The following is a 24,431-nucleotide window of genomic DNA, read 5'->3' on the forward strand; positions in this document are numbered from 1 at the left end:
CACGTAGTATATAAAACAGCCACATAGTATATTATATAGCACAGCCACGTAGCATATTGCCCAGCCATGTATATTGCACCACTACGTAGTATAAAGCACAGCCCACGTAGTATATAACACAGCCACATAGTATATAGCACAGCTCACGTAGTATATAGCACAGCTCATGCAGTATATAACACAGCCACGTAGTATATTGCCCAGCCACATAATATATTGCACAGCTACGTAGTATATAGCACTGCTCTCGTAGTGTATAGCACAGCTCACGCAGTATATAGCACAGCCCACGTAGTATATAGCACAGCGATGTAGTATATAGCAAAGCCCACGTAGTATATAGCACAGAGACGTAGTATATTGCACAGCCCACATAGTATATAACACAGCCCACATAGTATATAGCATAGAGACGTAGTATATAACACAACCCACGCAGTATGTAACACAGCTCACATAGTATATAACACAGCCCACGTAGTATATAGCAATGTGGGCACCATATCCCTGATAAAAAAATAATTAAAATAAAAAATAATTATATACTCACCTTCCGGTGGCCCCGAATCCAGGCGAGGTGTTTAGCGATGCTCCTTGCGATGCTCCGGTCCCAAGAATGCATTGCGGTCTTGCTAGATGATGACGTAGCGGTTTCGCAAGACCGCTACGTCATCATCTCGCGAGACCACAATGCATGGCCCGGAGGGTTGTGAGGAGTGGGAAAGACGCCGGAAGGTGAGTATATGATTTATTTTTTTTATTATTTTTAACATTAGATCTTTTTACTATTGATGCTGCATAGGCAGCATCAATAGTAAAAAGTTGGTCACACAGGGTTAATACCAACGTTAACGGACTGCGTGCACCGCGGCATAACGTGGTGTAACGCAGCCATTAACCCTGTGTGAGCACTGACTGGAGGGGAGTATGGAGGGGCACTGACGGAGAGTACGAAGGGGCGAATTCGCGGCCGGACTGTGCACGTCGCTGATTGGTTGCGGCCTGCTGGCCGCGACCACTCAACGACGCGGGATTTCCGTGACAAACAGACGGAAGTGCCCCTTAGACGATTATATATATAGATATTACAAATATTATTACAATATATACACAATTAAACACAATATACTGTTGTAATGTGTTTTTATTATGCTAAGGGCAGTACTGCCTGAAATCCGTCAGCTTGTTTTTATGATGCACCAATAAAGGACAAGATTTTTATTCCATTTTCATCTCCTCCATTCAATATTTGCATGAGCCGGACAAGTGAGGGATTTCTATTTTCACCTGGGAGTCGGCCGGCAGGAACTTGGTGTTGGTCCGTGCTCTGCATATGTCTACTGAGAATTGGACTCTAATACGTCTGGTTGGGTGAGCTGATGAAATCCTCGTATTTGCACATTTGTACACCGCTCATCGTGCCCCCTGAAGTGCCATATTAATGCCAGCATGACGGAACAAGAAGTGTCAGCATTATATAACCCTTAGGCCACTTTCACACTGGTGTTTTATTCAATACGTCGTTTAGGGGAAAAAACGCATCCTGCAAAGTTGTCTGCAGGATGCGTTTTTTCCCCATAGACTAACATTAGCGATGCATTGCGACGCATTGACACACGTTGCAACCGTCGTGCGACGGTTGCGCTGTGTTGTGGCGGTCCGCCGGGAGCAAAAAACGTTGCATGTAATGTTTTTTGCTGGAGAAGGTCCGCCATTTCCGACCGCGCATGCGCGGCTGGAACTCCGCCCCCACCTCCCCGCACCTCACAATGGGGCAGCTGATGCGCTGGAAAAATGCATCCGCTGCCCCAGTTATGCGGCGCATTCACTGCTAGCGTCGGTAACCTCGGCCCGACCCACAGGCCAAGCCCGACGCTAGTGTGAAAGTAGCCTTAGCTGGCCACTGGAAGTGGTTAAATAAGCGAGATTTCATCATTTTAGCTCCTGGTGTGGAGTCGATAGCACAATCATATGTAGCCATATAGTAGACGTCCGGTAACTGGTGATAATTCCCTCATGTGTGGTGTCTATTTGTCTCCAGAGAAATCACACGTTACAGTCCACACATAACACTGTGTAGAAAAGGCGGCGCGGGGTAATTGTGCCAGTAGTGAGGGGGAATAATGGCGGAAACGTCACCGACTGAGGAGGAGTTTCCATGTAGAGTCTACACTGCGGATATCATTCACTGAGGCTCCTGATCATGTGACCCCTGACTCCTCCCCTCCTGTGACCTCATCACAGGTCCTGTGTGCACAGAACAGCCATATATGTGGAGTGCAGCTCTGCGGGTGGAGGTAGGTGCTGGAGATTCCCCATTACTGAGCATGGGGGACATTAACCCCTTCTGCACTAAGACTCTTCTGGTGTTTTTGTTGCCACTTTATAAGAATCATAACGTTTTTGTTCTGTTTCCTGTAATAGATACATACGACCCAACTATGGAGGACAGGAAGTGAGGGAACGGGTTGTTCTCCTAGTACAGGGCCCCTTTCTTGGCCCCCGCACAGTGTGATGCCCCTATTATGCCCCTGTAAGCAGGGTTCTGCCCCACACCCAGCTGCCTCGGGCACTTTACCATGAGCTGGTACCTCAGATTCTTCCCCGCACCCCTTTCCTTTGTTGGCGCCAAATCTGTTCTGCCTTTGGGGCTCTGGCCTTTATAATATCAGTAACTGCGTCATCAAGGTCTCCTGACCAGGTGCACCATCTAGACTCTTCCTCCCTGAAACCTCCCTCTTCCCATTGATGTCACATGGTCCCGTCTGGACGGCAGATAGCAGTATTTGTACAAATGCAGCACAGCCCTGAGGAGTCTTTTTTATGACTCTCCTTTTTACACCCCTTATGTAATATATATGATGCCTCACACAGTATAATGTTTCCACAGTACTGGCATCTATACCCCCACACACAGTATAATGTTTCTACAGTACTGGCATCTCTCATAAAAAGGTATTTTCACACTACCGCCATACCTTCACACACAGTATAATGTTCGTACAGTACCGCCATACCCCCACACACAGTATAATCTTCTCATAGTACCGCTATACCCCCACACACAGTATAATCTTCTCATAGTACCGCTATACCCCCACACACAGTATAATCTTCTCATTGTACCGCCATACCCCCATACACAGTATAATGTTCCTACAGTACCGCTATACCCCCCCACACAGTATAATGTTCCTACAGTACCGCTATACCCCCCACACAGTATAATGTTCCTACAGTACCACTATACCCCCCCACACAGTATAATGTTCCTACAGTACCGCCATACCCCCACACACAGTATAATGTTCCTACAGTACCGCTATACCCCCCCACACAGTATAATGTTCCTACAGTACCGCTATACCCCCCCACACAGTATAATGTTCCTACAGTACCGCCATACCCCCACACACAGTATAATGTTCCTACAGTACCGCCATACCCACACACAGTATAATGTTCCTACAGTACTTCCATCCCACCACACACAGTATAATCTCATAGTACCGCTATACCCCCCCACACAGTATAATCTTCTCATAGTACCGCTATACCTCCACACACAGTATAATCTTCTCATTGTACCGCCATACACCCCACACAGTATAATGTTCCTACAGTACCGCTATACCCCCCCACACAGTATAATGTTCCTACAGTACCGCTATAGCCCCCACACAGTATAATGTTCCTACAGTACCGCCATACCCCCACACACAGTATAATGTTCCTACAGTACCGCCATACCCACACACAGTATAATGTTCCTACAGTACTTCCAGCCCACCACACACAGTATAATCTCATAGTACCGCCATACCCCCACACACAGTATAATGTTCCTACAGAACCGCCATACCCACACACAGTATAATGTTCCTACAGTACTTCCATCCCACCACACAGTATAATCTTCTCATAGTACCGCCATATCCCCACACACAGTATAATCTCATAGTACCGCCATACCCCCCACACAGTATAATATTCCTACAGTACCTCCATCCCACCACACACAGTATAATCCTCTCATAGTACCGCCATACTCCCACATGCAGTATAAAGTTCCCACAGTGCCATCATCCCACCACACACAGTATTTTGTTTCCACAATAGTGACTTCCCACAGACACAGAACAATGTTTCCACAGGACTGGCATCCCCCTCACACACAGTATAATGTCCCCACAGTACTGCCATCCCCTACTTTTTAATGTTCCCACAGTACTGCCCCCTACATGCACAATATGGTACCATCCACCTCACTGACTACCTCCGACCACCGAAGTTAATTAATAAATACTCACTTAGCCTCATTCTTGGTGCAAATACTAATGAACCCAGGATCTTTGAGATATTTACCATACAGTAATTGGATAGGCAGGAGTGTATCATCTAAAACGGTAGCTCACTCGGTTGCTATGATGTTTATGAGTTGCCAGGGCTTAGTGGGGTGTGGTATTGGTTACCCTCTCCTTCCCATCATCATAATTTCAGCGATATCCCCTAAAGGGCAAGTAGAAAGAGAGATGCTAAGTGCCAGAATTGGTGCATCTTAGAGATATGCCTTTTCCGGCTGACTGAGAGCTGATATTTTTAGCCTGGGGATGCAGTATCCATGGCCCCTTCCTAGGCTATTAATATCAACCTGCAGCTGTCTGCATAGCCTTTGCTGGTTATTAAATATAGGGGGACCCTACGTCACTTTTTTGGGGGGTCCCCCATTTTAATAGCCTAGGAAGCTCCATGGGTATTAACCCCTTACTAGGCTATAAACAAACTTCTGTGTGTGAGTCAGACCTGAGATCTAACGTGATAGAAGATTACAGTGCGAGGAACACAGGAAACCTTCATATAGATGGCTGGTGGTGATGGAGTCAGTGACGGACTCTGGCCAAATATGTTTCTAGAGCCGTATTAGAAGATGAAGATGTCGTCCTCATCATGAAGTAGTTATTTCTCCTGTCCCGTGTAATGAATATCTCCTGCAGTATTGCTAATGCCGATTCCAGTGTCGGTAAATGAGACGAGAATTAGCGTTATGGAAGATGAGTCTATGAGAAACGTATTCAGCTGCCGACTCCGAGGAGGAAACTGCTTGTTGTCTGTGGCCTAAATATATAGGTTTTATTGGTAGAGATGTAAAGTAGGAAACTAAATACTGTAAAATAATAAATCTCCTCATATGTTTCCCTTATCTCCAGTAATTGTATTACACAGGATTCTTATGATGTTACATCAGCTCATCTTCTTCTCATTCAGGTCTCTACAATATCAGATCCTCTCAGTGAAGATCTTCTATATAAGAGAATTTTCCTGATTTAACCATCAAGGATAAATATGGACAGAGACAAGATGGCGGAGAGGATATTACACCTCACCCTAGAGATCCTCTTCCGGCTTACTGGAGAGGTGAGAGATTCTGATGACGTCACATTACATCATTCTTATCTATGGGAATAACAGATGGACAGAACTGGAGAGGTGAGGACTCTGGAAATGTCTGTAGTGAGATTTATTAATGTGTCTCTCCATAACCAGGATTACACAGTAGTGAAGAAGACCTCTAGTGATTGCTGTCAGGACCCTCTGTCTGAGGGATGGGAAAGACCCCTGAGCCCAATCACGGGGCCTCCACCTCACCCCCTGGTATATGAGGACATCAATGACCAGAAGATCCTAGAACTCATCTACAAGATGATTGAGCTGCTGACTGGAGAGGTGACACTGCTGGGAATGCTGGGACATTATACATTAACACTATGAAGGGATCGGGGGGATGACGGTATCATTGTATGTGTCAGGTTCCTATAAGGTGTCAGGATGTCTCCGTCTATTTTTCCATGGAGGAGTGGGAGTATTTAGAAGGACACAGAGATCTGTACAAGGAAGTCATGATGGAGGTTCCCCAGCCGCTCACATCACCAGGTAATAGACAGGACTAAATACACACGGCCTATAATTATCTGTATGTAAAGAATGAATTCAGTCCCTATGTGTGTTTCCTCCAGATCTATCCAGTAAGAGGACAACACCAGAGAGATGTCCCCGTCCTCTTCTTCCACAAGACTGCAAGCAAGAGGTGAAGGTCTTGTGCTCAGTCTTGTTTTATCCACCAGTATTATATGTTTTATACTTGTGTAATGAGAATGGTGGAGATGGCAGGATTAGAGCTGATCATAGATGTGACTTCTCCATCTGTCGGTGACTTTTACAATATTTGTTTCAGGATGAAGATCTGACCCATATTAATACTACAGAGACATATGTGAGAGGTGATGAGCGGTGTAAAGAGGAGATTCCTACATATGACTACCCAGGTGAGTAGTGACCACTAAATGCAGAGGAGTCACAGATTCTTCTCAGTCATCGGCTGTGGCTGCTTTATCGGTGGTGTAGTCCGGCCGTATTACCATGATCACTATTTTGCCTCTAGACCACAACATTCTCCTTCTATACACTGACCTGAGAGACTTCCTGATCATCACTGCACATGACAGGAAGCCTCTGAGGTCTGGAGACCCGGATGTCGTCATGACTACATCAGGTCTCCATGGCAGCGATCGAGACCATGCATCATGCCACAGAGTCTAGGATCCAAAGGCAGAGGGGCTGTCGGCCCATGCAGTGAGGGATCAGTGACCTATCATAAGCCAATACAGATGCGTATGTAGTCAGAGCACCACATAAAGCCCCGCCCACAGGCTGTCAATAGCCCCACCCACAGCTCCGACCAAAAGCACGAGAATCTCATTTATTAGAAAACCACAAATACAGATTAAATAACAACCACAAGACAGATTTCTTCACCAGGTATCCATGTAATCAGTATAATGGCACCGACCTGACAGTGTCTGTAGGTTACTGAGCACAATCCTTCTGACAGGTTCCCTTTAAGACATCTCCACTCTACACTATTATGCACAGTTCTCTTTAAATGTGTAATATTTCTTTTTGAAACTCATCTGACAGAAAATATTGGAGCTTACAATAGTTTAGATTGTGAAGTCACCGAGCCCCGTCCTTTAATTTCCCCAGAGAGGTTTCACCACTAGCTACTCATTTATTACAGATGGAGACTGTTCAGTTTGATCATTTCAGTAGATGTTATTGTCTATAGTCACAGTTTTTGATTACAGTAGTCAGTGTCAATAATACTCTGATTTAACCTCTTCCCGCAGCCAGTTTTGTGTTCTTAATCAGGCCCTTTTTTTTACAATCTGACGTGTGTCACTTTATGTGGTGATAACTTTGGAATTATTAACAAAGGATAATAGAAAACAAATGGATCTTACAAATTATTTTCCAGCTTCTCACAATACACTACATACGATTGTACACTACTCTCTGGGCACATGACAGTGTTCAGAAGGGAAGGAGCGCCATTTAGCTGTTTGAATGCAGATCTAGCTGGAATAGTTTGCAGACACAATGTATTAAGAGCACTGTTAGTGGTAATCTGGCAGCTCAAAAGATTTCCACCATGGACATGCTTGGCACTATCTTCTCTGCTTTCCATATCCCAAGGATTGCTTTGCTCATCGCCCTTTAAACTAAACTACATGCTGACAAGCCACAAAGCTTCTGGGAGAATGTCCTATGGAGAGATGAGACAAAAATGGAACTTTTTGGCAATGCACATCAGTTCTATGTTCACAGATGGGAAAATCATATCAAGAAAAGAACACTGTCCTTACTGTGAAACATGGAGGAGGCTCTGTTATGTTCTGGGGCTGCTTTGCTGCATCTGGCACAGGGTGTCTAGAATCTGTGCAGGGTACAATGAAATCTCAAGACTATCAAGGGATTCTAGAGAGAAATGTGCTGCCCAGTGTCAGAAAGCTTGGTCTCAGTCGCAGGTCATGGGTCTTGCAACAGGATAATAACCCAAAACACACAGCTAAAAACACCCAAGAATGGCTAAGAGGGAAACATTGGACTATTCTGAACAGGCCTTCTATGAGCCCTGACATAAATCCTAGTGAGCATCTTTCGAAAGAGCTGAAACATGACGTCTGGGAAAGGCAACCTCCAAACACGAGACAACTGGAGCAGTTTGCTCTTGAGGAGTGGCCAAAATACCTGTTGAGAGGTGCAGAAGTGTCATTGACAGTTACAGGAATCGTTTGATTGCCTTAAAAGGTTGTGCAGCAAAATATTAACCCTTTCGCGCCAGAGCCTGTTTTTGACTTCGTGATCGGACCAATTTTTTCAATTCTGACCACTGTCACTTTATGAGGTCATAACTCTAAAACACTTCAACGAATCCCAGTGATTCTGAGATTGTTTTCTTTTGACATATTGTACTTTATGATTTTAGTAAAATTTCTCTGATAGAACTTGCGTTTATTTGTTAAAAATGGATATTTGGTGAAACTTTTGAAAATTTCGCAATTTTCAAAACTTTTATTTTTATGCTCTTAAATCAGAGACTCATAACACACAAAATAGTTAATAAATAACATTTCCCACATGTCTACTTTACATCAGCACAATTTTGGAAACAATTTTTTTTTTTTTTGTTAGGAAAATATAAGGGTTAAAAGTTGACCAGCAATTTCTCATTTTCACAACAAAATTTACAAAACCATTTTTTTAGGGACCACCTCACATTTGAAGTGAGTTTGGGGGGTCAATATGACAGAAAATACCCAAAAGTGACACCATTCTAAAAACTGCACCCCTCAAGGTGCTCAAAATCTCATTCAGGAAGTTTATTAATCCTTCAGGTGCTTCACAGGAATGAATGGAATGTGGAAGGAAAAAATAAACATTTACTTTTATTTCACAAAAATTGCTGCTCCATAGAAAATTATACCATTTGGCAGTGAAGAGAAAATAATTACATTTTTACCACTAAATGTTTTTAACCCCAGATTTTACATTGGAAAATAGGTAGATGGGTAAATGGTCACTACACCCATAGATGAATTCACAGAGGGGTGTCAATTCCAATTCCCAGAGGGGTGTCATTTCCAAAATGGGGTCACTTCAGGGGGCATTCTGCTGTTTTGGCACTTTGGAGAGCCGCTAAGTGCCAGGACAACAGAATCCCCCCTGAAGTGACCCCATTTTGGAAATGACACCCCTCTGGTAATTCATCTATGGTTATAGTGACCATTTTCACTACATGGATGATTTCCAGAAACACGTAGTGGAAGTTTTAGAGCAAAAATTTCAAAAATGTCAATGTAGTGCCCAATATATTGTGCCCAGCTTGTGTCTCTGGAGACATCCCCCCACCTACCCCCGGAAACTGTTAAGTCAGCTCTACTCAATTGTGTCTGTCACTAAATAAACCAAATGCTTGAATGTCAAAACAGTTTAAAAACGTGGTTCTGTGTGGAATATTTTAAAGGGAAGGTGCCATCAAAAAAAAAATTTTTTTCAGAAATTGTAAAAATGTAAAGAATTAATGATTACATTTTCTTAAAAAATATCATTTGTTTATAATTTAGTAAAATATGAAAAATAATTTGAAAAGTTTTGGAATTTCCACTTTTAAACACTAGGGGGAGCAGCTACTGAAATGTCAGAAAAACCTAGTGCAGAGGTCCCCAACTCCAGTCCTCAAGGCCCACCAACAGGTCATGTTTTCAGGATTTCCTTTGCATTGCACAGGTGATGCAATTATTACCTGGGCAAGACTAAGGAAATCCTGAAAACATGACCTGTTGGTGGGCCTTGAGGACTGGAGTTGGGGACCTCTGACCTAGTGTACAAATAGCTCACATTACTGCACTGCAGTAATTATGGGCGGAGTCTGCTGACATGTGTGATGTCTCCTCTCCTCCCCTTCTGGATGTTTGCTAAGGGATTAGATGATATTCAGGAACCCAGTGAGCAGCCATTTTGTTGGTGACTGCAGAGTATGGCTGCCATTACACTATCAGTATTTGGTCAGTATTTTACCTCACTATTTGCAAGCCAAAACCAGGAGTGGAACAGTTAGAGGAAAAGTATAATAGAAACATATGCACCACTTCTGTATTTATCACCCACTCCTGGTTTTGGCTGAGAAATACTGAGGTAAAATACTGACCAAATACTGCTAGTGTGAAGGTAGCCTTAGGCTACTTTCACACTAGCGTTGTTGGCTGTACGTTGCAATGCGTCGTTCAGGAGAAAAAACACATCCTGCAAAGTTGTCTGCAGGATGCGTTTTTTCCCCATAGACTAACATTACCGACGCATTGCGATGTATTGCCACACGTCGCAACTGTCGTGTGACAGTTGCGTCATGTTTTGGCGGACCGCCACCACAAAAAAAGTTACATGTAACGTTTGTGCGTCGAGTCCGCCATTTTCGACCGCGCATGCATGGCCGAAACTCCGCCCCATCCTCCCCAGACCTTACAATGTGGCAGCGGAAGCGTCGTAAGACTGCTTCCGCTGCCCACGTCGGACATTTCTTTCACAGCATGCGTCAGTACGTCGGCCCGACGCACTGCGACGGGCCCGTACTGACGCTAGTGTGAAAGCAGCCTTATACTGACAAGTAGACAGTCACCGAGGATGGCAGGCAGCAATGATTCTGGGAGATATGTGGTGGAGGGAGCAGGGTGACAGCAGCACAGAGTATTTCAGGAGAGCAGTGTGCTGGTCTATGGGGGCCCCCTGTTTGGTGCGCGGAGCAGCCAGGGATTGTACATAGACCGCTGTCTTTTATACCCATGGATGGACCGTCTGCTCCACAGAAATCCAGGAAACATTTCTGCGGATTGATGGCCTGTTCTGATCCAGACTTTGCATGCAGACCCCATTCCCCTCCTCAGATCCTGTCTTCCCCATCCTGTCCTGGTGATGTGTGAAAGCGAGGTGACAGGCGCAGTCCGGGGTGACGCTGGGAAGGAAATGTAGCCATATATTAACGATAAAAATGAGACCCCTCTCTTCAGCTGCCTCACCAGCCTTCCCCTGACTGCACCTAACTGGAGGTCATGCTGTCCCCTCTATTACCCCAGACCTGCGTTCAGGTGCTCAGCCAGAACCACCATAGAATGGGTCCGCTTTCTGAAGATAATACTGCCATAGTGTTCTCACATAATACCACCATATAGATCACACATAATGCCGCCATATAGATCACACACAATACTATCAAATAGATCACACAATACTGTCATACAGTTCTCACATAATACCACCATATAGATCACACATAATACCGCCAGTGTTCTCACATACCGCCATATAGATCACACATAATACCGCCATATAGATCACACATAATACCGCCAGTGTTCTCACATACCGCCATATAGATCACACATAATACTGCCATAGTGTTCTCACATAATACCGCCATATAGATCACACAATACCACCATATAATTCTCACAATACTGATCAAGCATAATACCACCATACAGATCACATAATACCGTCATATAGATCTCACATAATGCCATAATACAGCATGACGCCCGCAGCTCCTGTTATCGCACGCATTGAGTTGTGTGTGCAATGGGGAAAGATATGCAGGGGGGAGAGGAGTGCATAGGAGAGGATTAGATATACGGTTCACCAGACAGTATCACACAGGAGAGGATTAGATACACGGCTCAGCAGACAATATCACACAAGATAGGATTAGATACATGGCTCAGCATAGTATCACACAGGATAGGATTAGATGCATGGCTCAGCAGACAATATCACACAGTATAGGATTAGATGCATAGCTCAGCATAGTATCACACAGTATAGGATTAGATGCATGGCTCAGCATAGTATCACACAGGAGAGGATTAGATGCATGGCTCATCATAGTATCACACATGAGAGGATTAGGTACACGGCACAGCAGACAGTATTACACAGGAGAGGATTAGATACACGGCTCAGCACAGTATAGTGATAGATGCACGGTCTAATGTCCTGTGAAGAGCTGCAGTGAGAGGTCGGAGCAGCACAGAGCCTCCCCCATCCCCCTCTGTTACCTCTCTGCAGCTCCTGATAGAGGACATCAGATCGCAGCACTCCTTCACCCTCTCTAGCGATTCTAGAGATTACAGCCACACACCAGGCAGCAGAGGACAGGGAACGGCCGCTGACAGTGTGATGGGGAGACAGATGTAGCTTCCTGTTGTGAATTCCGCTCTTGGGCTCCCTCCGGTGGTTGTAAGTGGCACTTTTGTGAGTTCTGCTCTTGGGCTCCCTCCGGTGGTTTTAAGTGGAATGGCTGCTCCTTGGATTTAGCAGTCTGCAGCTGCTTCCACTGATTGTCTTTCTGCTCGGCTATTTATGCCTGGCTCTTCCTTCAGCCAGTGCCACTTGTCAATGGTTCCTGGTTGGATTCACATCTCTCTTGGATTTCCCTGATATCCTGACCAGTTCAGCAAAGATAAGTCCTTGCTTTGCTCTTTGCTGTCCACATGTTGTGGACTTATTCGTTCTGTGCATTCTATGTTTTGTCCAGCTTGTCAGTATGGATTAATTCAGTTTAGCTGGAAGCTCTGGGAAGCAGATTTACCCTCCACACCTTTAGTCAGGTGTGGAGATTTTTGTAAACTTTGTGTGGATTTTTTGTAGTTTTTTATACTGACCGCACAGTATTCTATCCAGAAGCGCATGAAGAGAAGGACAGCACCACAGCAATTGTGAAAAAACAGCTCCCGTATTTATTCTGCCATCTGCAACGTTTCGGTCACAGGACCTTTTTCAAGCATAGTGAAAAGACAATACAACCATCATTATATACCCTTAGGCCAAACCCATTAATTAAAAAGCAACCAATGGTGTGGCTCCATACACCTCAAAAAAATACATCATAGTGCAACATACATATACACACATAAAAACAGATAAAAAGGGAAGTAACAGACCAAAAAGATAATAAAACATAAGAAATTTTATTAAATATAATTAAAAGACAAAAATGCAATTCATATGTAAACGTATACAGAACAAGGGGAAACACGGCAAAATGGACCCAAAGCAATCCACAAAGTATAAATAAATATGAAGGAGTAGATCACTAAATATATATGCATCAGCAGGCCCTGGATTACAAAGCATGAATGACCACAGATGAAGCACAACAACAGCCCATATAAAAATCTTAACACACTGTGTAGATAGTCAAAAAACCCCACAAGTGTCTGTGGATGACAAATAGAGGTAGATGTGTCTAATTAAAGACTACTATGATGTATTAGACGAGGGGCCATGTAGTTATAACCATATGTAGTACTGGTGTAAACAAGAAGTATAGGATTGTGTCAGCTATCCGGTAACCACATAGGTCCGGAATAAAGTGTCAGTGCATAGTGCAAATGAAGCAGGAGACCATATAAATCCATATGGGAGTCATACTGAAAATATCATAGGTAAGGTATCAGCGCTGCATGCATACCTGATGGTGAGGGGATTTGCCGTGGGACAGGATAACCCCGACGCGCGTTTCGCAACGTGGCTTCTTCCAGGGGAAGACACGAAGACACTTTATTCCGGACCTATGTGGTTACCGGATAGCTGACACAGTCCTATACTTCTTGTTTACACCAGTACTACATATGGTTATAACTACATGGCCCCTCGTCTAATACATCATAGTAGTCTTTAATTAGACACATTTACCCCTATTTGTCATCCACAGACACTTGTGGGTTTTTTGACTATCTACACAGTGTGTTAAGATTTTTATATGGGCTGTTGTTGTGCTTCATCTGTGGTCATTCATGCTTTGTAATCCAGGGCCTGCTGATGCATATATATTTAGTGATCTACTCCTTCATATTTATTTATACTTTGTGGATTGCTTTGGGTCCATTTTGCCGTGTTTCCCCTTGTTCTGTATACGTTTACATATGAATTGCATTTTTGTCTTTTAATTATATTTAATAAAATTTCTTATATTTTATTATCTTTTTGGTCTGTTACTTCCCTTCTTATCTGGATATATGCTACTTCTGGAGGTACGCCTCAGGTATTGTTTGGTCTAACATTTTGGGTATACATATAAAAACAGTCCCACATTGCCAGCCCCCTATATATACTAGCCGCTAACATAGTCCAACTACCTCTGATCGCTCGCCGTTATTATATCACACTCATAAATCCCCAAAAGGTCCCCAAAGTCCACAATGTAAACAAATATCACTCGCACCAATCCGGGTACTGCATCCACGATCGTCATGGCATTGTGGGCGTGTTCAGAACAGGAGCAGTCCAATCAGCTCCTAAATCTTAGATCATGTGATCGACATATGCCCAGCATGCAGCGCTCCTCACCACGCTAGTTCATAGGCTGCTGGTCCACATGTCAGTAGTAAACAAACACTGCCCACTCTTGTCCAATGGTGCACATTGTATTGCACATGTCCGTGACATTATCCCTGTCCGTAGCTCATATGCGCATATCGCAGTCCCGGACTCCAGCACAATCAGCACACTGAGTCCATATAGTCGGCAACTGCGCATGACATAGGAATTCTCCATAGATCTCTTCATGACAGATGGCTCCAGTGAGCGGTCCCATAGCGCTATAATGACGGAATCCAGCATAGTCAGCACACTGAGTCTATTTAATCGGCAACTGCACCTGACACAGTAATGCTCCATAGACTTCTTCATGATAGATGGCTCCAGTGAGCGGTCACATAGCGCTACAATCAGCGCGCAAAAGTACATCCAGGCTCATAGCTAGGTATAGTATTTTTTCCACTCCAGGTCCATAGTATACAACGGTATACAATATAACATTTCTCCACTGGACACCTTATATATTTATCCCCAATATCGACTATTCCTATATTATGTGATCCGTTATTTCAAATATTTACATCTTTTCATATGGGCCTGTAATGAGAGACGACATATACAGAAAAAAACAACCATCATGATAACCTAAACTCAGTCCGTATCAAACTCCTTGCAAGGACATACATAGATCACAAACACCTTTGGTACCAGGGATTCCCAGCCAGTCTCCCATGCTGGTACTTGCCCAGCCTCAAGCTGCTTAGCATTTGTGATCTGACGAGAGCAGGCACATTTAACTCCATAGATATATATTTTTTTATCCTGGAAAAAATACATCCAAGCGGAAAAAAAGGGGGAAAAAAATCAGAATTTATAAAAAACGGATTAAGGTAGATATCAGGCGAACAGCCACATTCTATTCAGATCAAATTGATCAAGAGACTACATTTGTATATATAGGACAGATCTAAAAGGCAACTGTTAATGAGACCACCCCTAACAAAAATAAACAGTATATAATAGAATTAAAAACAATAATACACCGATAAAGTACCACAAAGGCCCAAAAGGACCTTACAGGAGACAACTTTGTTGATAATCAATATTTAAGCCTTTTGGAGAAAGAGTATCAAGCTCATAGATCCATTTCAATTCTTTTCTCTTCAGAAGGGAAACCCGATCGCCACCCCGTCTTGGCATAGGTACATCATCTATGACTCGGTATCTTAGCTGATTAACCGAATGCCCTAACTCATGGAAGTGCCTAGGTACTGGAAGATCAATCAAATTTGTTCTAATAGTACTTTTATGCTTTGAAATTCTCGCTTTGACCTCCATTGTGGTCTCCCCTACATAGTAGAGACCACACGGGCAGCTAAGGATGTAGACCACAAAACTACTTCTGCATGTATACTGTTTCCGTATCATATACTTTTTTTCCAGTGTGGGGATGATAAAAACATGCCCCTTTAATTAAGTTATTGCAGCTTGCACATCCGAGACAGGGAAAATTACCCAGGCTCGGACGGCTTAAAGTAGTCTGCGGATCCCTCCTTGAGCTGCCCACATCAGACACCACCAGCTCGTCCTTCAGATTTCTATTTCACCTATATGAGAATAGTGGGGGCGACTGAAACTCACTCACATTGTCATGTCCCCTACCCAGAAGTGACCAGTGCCTTCGAATCACATCCGAGATCTGGTCACTCAAACCATTAAATGCTGTCACAAATGGTATCCTCTTATTAGATTCTATAGCAACCTTGGGAGTAAGGAGCTCATCTCTTCCTTTAGACAATGCTTTAATTTTGAATGTATCCAGGTCCTCCTTAGGATATCCTCTCGCCAGAAATTTTTGGCACATCTCATTAAGCCTACCTCTTCCGACAAGCCTACAACCTGCAGTAACCACCGATCGACCAAACCGCTGCATGACCAGCTCTACCCTCACCTACTGTATTCTCACCCATCCCTTGTAGATTGTGAGCCTTCGCGGGCAGGGTCCTCATTCCTCCTGTACCAGTTATGACCTGTATTGTTTAAGATTATTGTACTTGTTTTTATTATGTATACCCCTCCTCACATGTAAAGCCCCATGGAATAAATGGCGCTATAACAATAAATAATAATAATTAAGCCTCAAATCTATAAGAGAGTCACTCGAGACAATCCTCCTGACTCTTAGGAGATGGCTCCATGGGAGGGACTTCACCATTCTCCGTGGATGTTCACTGGAAAAATGTAAAACATTATTCCTGTCTGTCTTTTTGACAAATAGGTCCGTATATAAAAACCCTTCACTCTTATAGACGCATGCATCCAGAAATTGCATCCTGGTCTGAGAGCACTCCATCGTGAAACCCAACCCAGGGTGGATATTATTCAAAAAAAGGTGGAATTGTACGAGCTCATCATAGTCACCATCCCAAACCAGGAAGATGTCGTCGATGTAGTGCCGCCAGCCCCTAACACGGCCCCAAAACTGCGACTTGTACACGTGTTCGCCCCAGGAACCTATCTATCTAGCTAGACTGGCCTCCTGTGCTACATCCTGGTTTCATTCTGTGTATGTCTTTTCCCTCTCCACTCACAGTCATTACTTGTGGGGGGGCTATCTATCCTTTGGGGATTTTCTCTGAGGCAAGATAGTTTTCCTGTTTCTATCTTTAGGGGTAGTTAATTCTCAGGCTGTGACGAGGTGCCTAGGGAGCGACAGGAGCATCCCACGGCTACTTCTAGTGTTGTGTTGAGCTTAGGGACTGCGGTCAGTACAGGTTCCACCTCCTTCAGAGCTCATCCCATGTTGCTCCTAAACCACCAGTTCATAACAGCTTCCCCTCCAACAGCACAGCTCTCAGTCACAGTGGAGCTCACAGGTACACTCCACTGTGGGCTGAAGCAAGATGGCGCCGATCTCCTGCCTCTGCTGTGATGTGGAGACAGCCCAGGGGCGTGGCCACATCAGAGCAGGGAGCAGCTTATAATGCTAGGTATGGGGTCGGCTCCCGACCGCAGATGTCTATGTCCAGGCCTGCCGTATTTGCAGAGTGTAAGTGTTGTGCTGGGACTCTTACACTCCTGCAAAGCAAAATGGCGGCGCCCAGTGGCTGAAAAAATAATAATAAAATAGATATTAAAGTTAAAAAAAATAATTTTGTATTAAAAATAATTGTTTATATAAACAATCATTTTTAATACAAAAACAAAATTGCGGCACCTTCCCTTTAAAGCAGTCATGGAGGCCTAAGGCTGGCAATGATGGGCATTGTGGGTAATAATAGTGGGTATCATGCATCATTCCTCTCTTGGAACATACACGACATCTTCTCTGGGAGTTCTTTCTTGTTTCAGTTGCTGGAATGACTGCAATAAAATGTCATTCAGTGAGTCTTCTGACATTTTCAGATTCTAAAGGATTGGCGGGGACATTTTCAAAAACAAGATTTTCAGTGACCTTTTCCTGATAATCAAGGAAAGTATCTGCATTTCCATCTTTTTTTGTGCAACAAAAGAATTATATGTGGCCACCTGAAACAAATAAATGACTAACGTTTTATACCAGATGTATGATTTTCTTGATACCTGGTATGGCTGTAGAACCTGATCGGCAAGGTCCACACCCCCCATATATCTGTTGTAGTCAATGACAGACACAGGTTTTGGAGTAGTGGATCCCTCTTGGTCTGCAGTGACCCTTGTGACATCTGTGTGGATCGAGGTCAGGATAAAAATTTCCAGATGTCCCCAGATAAGTATGTCATCCTTGTGGGTTTAGTTGTCTATCTTTGCCCTCATAAATGCGAAAAGCTGATGTGTATCCAGCTGAACTCTCGCACATTTTATAGAGGTTTATTCCAAGCCTTGCCCTCTTTGAAGGAATAAATTGCTTGGGGTGCAGTCTTCCTTTGAATTTTACAAGGGACTCATCAATGGAAATGTTTTCTGCTGGGGTGTAAAGCTTTAAGAACTTTTCTGTCAATTCTTCAATGATGGGTCTGATTTTGAATAGTCTGTCATGTTCTCGAGCATCTCTGGGCAGGCATGGACTATTGTCATTAAAATGCCAAAATCTCATGAGCAATTCATAACGGGTCCTAGGAAGAACAGCAGAAAACATTGTAGTGGCTTGAACAGGGCGGTTGGACCAATAGGACCGAATGCTCATTTTTTTAACAAGCACCATAGCGAATGTAAGCCCTAAAAATTTTTCCATTTCTAGGACACTAGTTGGTGTCCATAAATTTGACCTAGCATAGTAGGATTGTGGATTCTGACTGATGAAATGGGACTCATATAAATTTGTTTGTAGGACAATATTCTCTAGCAAGCTATCTGTCCGAAACAAATTTAAAAAATTAACTGGTCCAAAATTTTCCACACCCACATTTATACCTGGAATGGCAATAAAATTAGGAATGAGTGGAGTAGCCGAATCCGAAGCCTCCCATCTGAGAAATGCTGCATCAAGTGGCAAAGCCCCTTCGACATTGGTGTGCGCCAATTCACGAGCACTAGGGACAGCGCTAGTACTGGGCATTGTTCCCTGAGTTAGATACATTTCTCCAGAAGCGCTATTTGTCCTTCTTGTTGTACTCGTCCTTGTGTGTGACGATGGACCAGAATCACTGCTCATTTCTGAGCTATCACTGTCACTGCTACTAAAGCCTTCGAAATCCACATCGCCATCTGACACTGCACTTCCTTCGCTGTCAGAACATAAAAGTGCATAAACCTCCTCTGCACTATAATACTGGCGGGCCATTCTATTTGTTTTTAATTTTTTTTTACGGAAATGGGAAAACTCTGACGTGACCAAATTATTGTGGAGACAATTGAGAAGCCTAATTCTTTAGCCTAACCCTAACTTTAGCCTAGCAGTAACGCTAACCATAACAGTAACCCTAACTTTAGCCCCAACACTAACCTTATTTATAGCACTAACCCTAACCTGCTTTATCTGTTTTTTTTACTCTATAACAAGATCAATGACTGACACAGCTGTTGCCAGCAGCACTTGTAACACTGTTTCTCCTCGCTGACAGGAGATCTGAGGAGAAACAGCATTTTTTATGAGGCAGATCGCCCGGGAAAGTTCGTTGCTACAACCAACTTTCCTAGAGATTTGTCTCATTGACTGGTGTGATGCTGATGTCTTCAGGATCTGAACATATCAGGTCTCGATGAGGTCGGGGGTCAAAGTAAGCATTGTGCGTCGGAATCCCCTCGTTATAAGGTACGTGGGGGTCGCGATGAGCACAAAACCGCCGACCGTAGACAAATGTCGGCGCTGCACAAAGGCCTGCTAGAGCTGATGTTTATCTACCATTAGCAGTCACGAAGCGGTTAAGTTAAGGGTACCATCATTTCTGTCCAGGCCTATTTCATTAATTTTTTTTTTTTAATTCTGTGGAAGCATGGTTGAAAAGCAATGTCTGACTTTCATTTGTTCATTTTTATAGATATTTTATTTATTATTACTTTTGTCCGATTCCAGTTATTTCTGTGACCATTGTGGGTTTTTCTGTCATTAAAAGAGGAGTACCAATAATTTAGACCACATGTGTTGGAGGAATTAATATTTTTATTCCACAGCCACTTTCTGGAAATTAACACGAAGTGGATGTAAAAATTACACATTTGTCATTTTCTTACCCAGTACATAGTGCCCAGATTGTGCTCCAGGAGACACACACCGCAAATTAAGTTCATTCTGCTCACTACAATCTTGCTAATTACAGAGATCCTAAATGTTGTTTGAGCACACTGCAAGACTCAGAAGTGAGAGCGGATTTTGCTGGATTGGTTTATAGAAGCGCTGTTGCTTTTCAACAGCCTTTGAGCCATAAGTAATGTGGGAACCTCTGTTTTTCCATTGACAGATGATGGACCCGAGTGGGGACTTATTTTTTTGTGAGATGAGAATTGGTATTATTTTCGCCTACATAACATTGATTGGTTTCTTTTTATTCGATATTTGGGAGGCAGAATGAACAAATAGTTGAACACCACCTACTACTGGTTCATTCAACAAGGTCTTCTATTAGACTGTGAACTGTCATTGTCTTGGTAAATAATTAAAGTTTTTTACATAGTTTAAGTAGAAATGTTAAAAAATATAAAACTCAGGGATATTTTATTTAAAAATAATAATTGTTTTTTATCTTAGCAGATGACTGTACCATGAGATCAGAGGGACAGCTGACATCTTCAATTTTTAAATCTGATGATCTTGAGATCCTGCAAGATACAACTGAAGTGAATGCCATTAGTCTAGATATACCATCATCCATTCACAGCAAAGATCTATCATCTGATCCTATGAAACAGGTCCCATCTTCTGATTCATTACTGACTACTAAGGAAAATCAAAGTCACAAAAGAGGCATTAAAAAACAAACTGCTCCTAAAGCAAATAACTCATTTTCATGTTCAGAATGTGGGAAATGTTTTGACAAGAAATCAAATTTTGTCACTCACCATAGAACTCACACAGGGGAGAAACCTTTTTCCTGTTCAGAATGTGGGAAATGTTTTGCACATAAATCACATTTTGTTATCCACCAGAGAACTCATACAGGAGTGAAGCCTTTTTCATGTTCAGAATGTGGGAAATGTTTTGCATGTAAATCACATTTTGTTAACCACCAGAGAACTCACACAGGGGAAAAGCCTTTTTCCTGTTCAGAATGTGGGAAATGTTTTGCACGTAAATCACATTTTGTTATCCACCAGAGAACTCACACAGGAGTGAAGCCTTTTTCATGTCCAGATTGTGGGAAATGTTTTGCACATAAATCACATTTTGTTATCCACCAGAGAACTCACACAGGAGTGAAGCCTTTTTCCTGTTCAGAATGTGGGAAATGTTTTGCACGTAAATCACATTTTGTTATCCACCAGAGAACTCACACAGGAGTGAAGCCTTTTTCATGTTCAGAATGTGGGAAATGTTTTACTCAGAATTCACATCTTGTTACACATGAGAGAACTCACGCAGGAGAGAAGCCATATTCATGTTTAGAATGTGGGAAATGTTTTAAATGGAAAATAAATCTTGAAAGCCATCAAAGAACCCATACAGGGGAGAAGCCATTTTCCTGTTCAGAATGTGGGAAATGTTTTAGCCAGAAATGGTATGTTGTTTGTCACCAGAGAACTCACACAGGGGAGAAGCCTTTTTCCTGTTCAGACTGTGGGAAATGTTTTAACCAGAAATCATATTTGGTTAGTCACCAGAGAACTCACACAGAGTAACTTGGGAAATATTTTACTTGGAAATCAACTGTTAATAAAAATCAGAGACGTCACATAGGGGAGAAGCCTTTTTTATGTTCATAATGTTGGACTAGTTTTAACCAAAATTGAATCTTCTGAAATGGGTTGTCTCTTGTCATTCCTCATGTTTGCTGATAAAACTAAACTTTATTAATTCTAAATGTAAAACTATACCCATAATTCACCCCTGTAGGTTAGTCAGTAGGTGAATAATAGAAAAAACATGTACCCCACATTTCAGTATATGGGGTGAGGTGACGTATACACACTCTCCAAGCCTTTAATTTATACGAGCTTCATCGTCCTCACCAAAGGTGACTCATCAGGAGACTATTTAATACTGAACTATATTCAAGCGAGAGTAGACAAAAAAAAAAACTAAAATCAGGTATCATGTTATCCGAAACAGTCAGAAAACTAGCCACATATTGGCAGATCTCAGACCTCAAACTATATACTCCGTAGGATTGTAAGCCACTGCAGTGTCAGGAGTAGATAGTATGTGAAAATACAGTATAATTCTTGTGTTTTTTTCTCCTATAGAGACAGCCCTAGTTTTATATTGTAACAGCTGTTATTTTTTAGTGCAGACAAATTGTCCTAGACTACTCTCCATTTTCAGACCGCCCAATATGTACCACTCAGGGAAAACTTACCTGCTCCAAAGATCAATAGCAGCTTCTAACTAAGGCCGGAGTCACACTACAGCAAGATACGGCCGAGTCTTGCAGGTTAAAAACAAGCTCTGGCATCGGCACTCCGGAGCGGAGCGTGCAGCTCTATGTATTGCTATGCGGCCGCACGCTCCGCTCCGGAGTGCCGGTGCCAGATTTTGGTTTTAACCTGCGAGACTCGGCCGTATCTCGCTGTGTGTGATGCCGGCCTAATGGCCATGCTGCGGTCTGTCAAGGAATGAGTGCAATATCGTTAGAAAGACTAGGGATGTGTGCAATCATAATGTCTGGAAGATCTGTGCAATTTAGTATGAATATTATCTCTGAAAGTTGTGTTCCCTGAGCGGTGTATATATTATATTTTTACATACTATCTATTCCTGACACTGGAGTGGCTTATAAACTTGTAAAGTATATAGTTTGAAGTGTGGGATCTGCCAATATGTGGCTAGTTTTCTGACTGTTTCGGTTAATATGATGCATGATTTTAGGGTTTTCTTCATCTAGTCCGGCTTGAATATAGTTCAATATTAGTCTCCTGATGAATGAATCCAATGAATATTCATTTCTCTTAAGTAGCAGCATACATGACCACCGGCAGCAGCAGGAATCCGGTGGCTGACACTGCGCACTACTGAAGAGCAATGATCTGTATGCGCACAGTCCTGGCGAGTACTCCGGCAGCTGTGCTCTGCTTGTGATGTCTCTGCCATGTGCTGCTTACAAGTATAAATCAGTTGCTCATTGGAGAAGTACACTGGGAAGGTAGTGCTGGGTAGGTAAGTGTAATTTTTTTTGGTGCAGATACGATCTTTTGATTGTTTGTTATTGCATTTTCATGCAATGTTGCAGTGACTCTGGTTGGTCAATAAAACACTTTTGTTTGTCTAGGTCGGTAATATTGACTTTTATTGTGGTCTTATCCTTGATTACTAGTGATGTTTGCTGATATGCTAATTATGCATTGTGTTATTGAGACAGTTTGTTGACTTCTAAAGCAGAGGGAAAAACTATGCAAATAATTTAAATAATCAAGTAATGCTACTTGATCTCTCATCTCTATTCTTACCCTTTATGCAAATAGTGAATGAGGGACACTTGTTACATGCCTCTATATAAAGAGACAAAGAGAGAAAAAGCCAGAGAGATTTTGCCAAGACATCCATACATCTCCAAAGGACCAGAGACGGGACAGCAGCCATTTTACATCATGGCTTTATTACAAGGGACATGGATCTATCATTCTATAGGAAACAACCTAGGAGTTTTCAGCCTCAGTTGGAAGAGTACAGATCTGCTCCATTGACCATCCCTGAACCATGGATACGCTTAGAGAAGCCAGGTTGTGATCCTCAGATCAACTGGCCTTGTATGGACTCAATGGACTGTCATCTTCCTACACTTGTTGTTACGTCCTCTCTGTGTGTGTGCCACAGGAATATGAAGCCAGGTTGTGATCCTCGGATCAACTGGCCTTGTATGGGCTTTCATCTTCCTACGCTTGTCGTTGTGATGGTGGGATATGGTATGTGGGGATCATTTTGTTTGTATTCATATTTTACTGATGTTCACTGTGTTCTCTTGTAGGGTAAGTTGTTATTTGCTAATTGGTGATCTGATATCAGCCCTCCCCCACAGTACTGTACTGTTATCTTTCCACATTGTCAGTGAATAATGCTGTTTGCTAATATTCTAATGACATATTGACCTATCTTGTTGAATCAATGAGCCCCTGAGACCTTCCCCCCACTGACCTGTGAATGAGGAGGGGGACTTTTAAAATAGGGGGACTTTTAAAATATCAGGGAGGTGAGACACCTTTAATTGGGGTACCACAGGGTTCTGTCCTGGGCCCTGTATTATTCAACATCTTTATCAATGATTTAGATGAAGGAATTGAGGGTAGACTGATTAAATTTTGTGATGACACAAAGCTAGGAGGGATAGCTAATACTAGAGAAGAGAGAGAAGATTCAAAAAGATATAAATAAACTGGAGCAGTGGGCAGCAACTAACAGATTTGTTTTAACCCCTTCATGACCCAGCCTATTTTGACCTTAAAGACCTTGCCGTTTTTTGCAATTCTGACCAGTGTCCCTTTATGAGGTAATAACTCAGGAACGCTTCAACGGATCCTAGCGGTTCTGAGATTGTTTTTTCGTGACATATTGGGCTTCATGTTAGTGGTAAATTTAGGTCAATAAATTCTGCGTTTATTTGTGATAAAAACGGAAATTTGGCGAAAATTTTGAACATTTCGCAATTTTCACATTT

At 42.7% G+C, this 24,431-nt stretch overlaps 1 protein-coding gene across 4 annotated transcripts; it reads left to right on the forward strand.

Moving 5' to 3' along the window:
- The first annotated feature begins 2,237 nt into the window (after nt 1-2,237).
- Nucleotides 2,238-21,515, forward strand: LOC138663481 (oocyte zinc finger protein XlCOF22-like). 4 transcript variants are annotated; one of them, XM_069749718.1, is made up of 7 exons: nt 2,238-2,297; nt 5,266-5,415; nt 5,545-5,724; nt 5,808-5,931; nt 6,015-6,085; nt 6,233-6,323; nt 20,378-21,515. In XM_069749718.1, the coding sequence occupies exons 2-7, from the start codon at nt 5,344-5,346 to the stop codon at nt 21,460-21,462; spliced, it is 1,623 nt and encodes a 540-aa protein (XP_069605819.1). In that variant the 5' UTR covers nt 2,238-2,297; nt 5,266-5,343; the 3' UTR covers nt 21,463-21,515. The 4 variants fall into 4 exon arrangements, with proteins under 4 accessions (XP_069605819.1, XP_069605818.1, XP_069605815.1 ...); XM_069749717.1 differs by having other exon boundaries at nt 2,267-2,297; nt 20,375-21,515; XM_069749714.1 differs by lacking the exon at nt 2,238-2,297 and having other exon boundaries at nt 5,270-5,415; nt 6,015-6,091; nt 20,375-21,515.
- The last annotated feature ends 2,916 nt before the right edge of the window (nt 21,516-24,431 follow it).

This window comes from Ranitomeya imitator, chromosome 2 (assembly GCF_032444005.1).
Source record: "Ranitomeya imitator isolate aRanImi1 chromosome 2, aRanImi1.pri, whole genome shotgun sequence".
In the NCBI taxonomy this organism is placed as follows: Eukaryota; Metazoa; Chordata; class Amphibia; order Anura; family Dendrobatidae; genus Ranitomeya; species Ranitomeya imitator.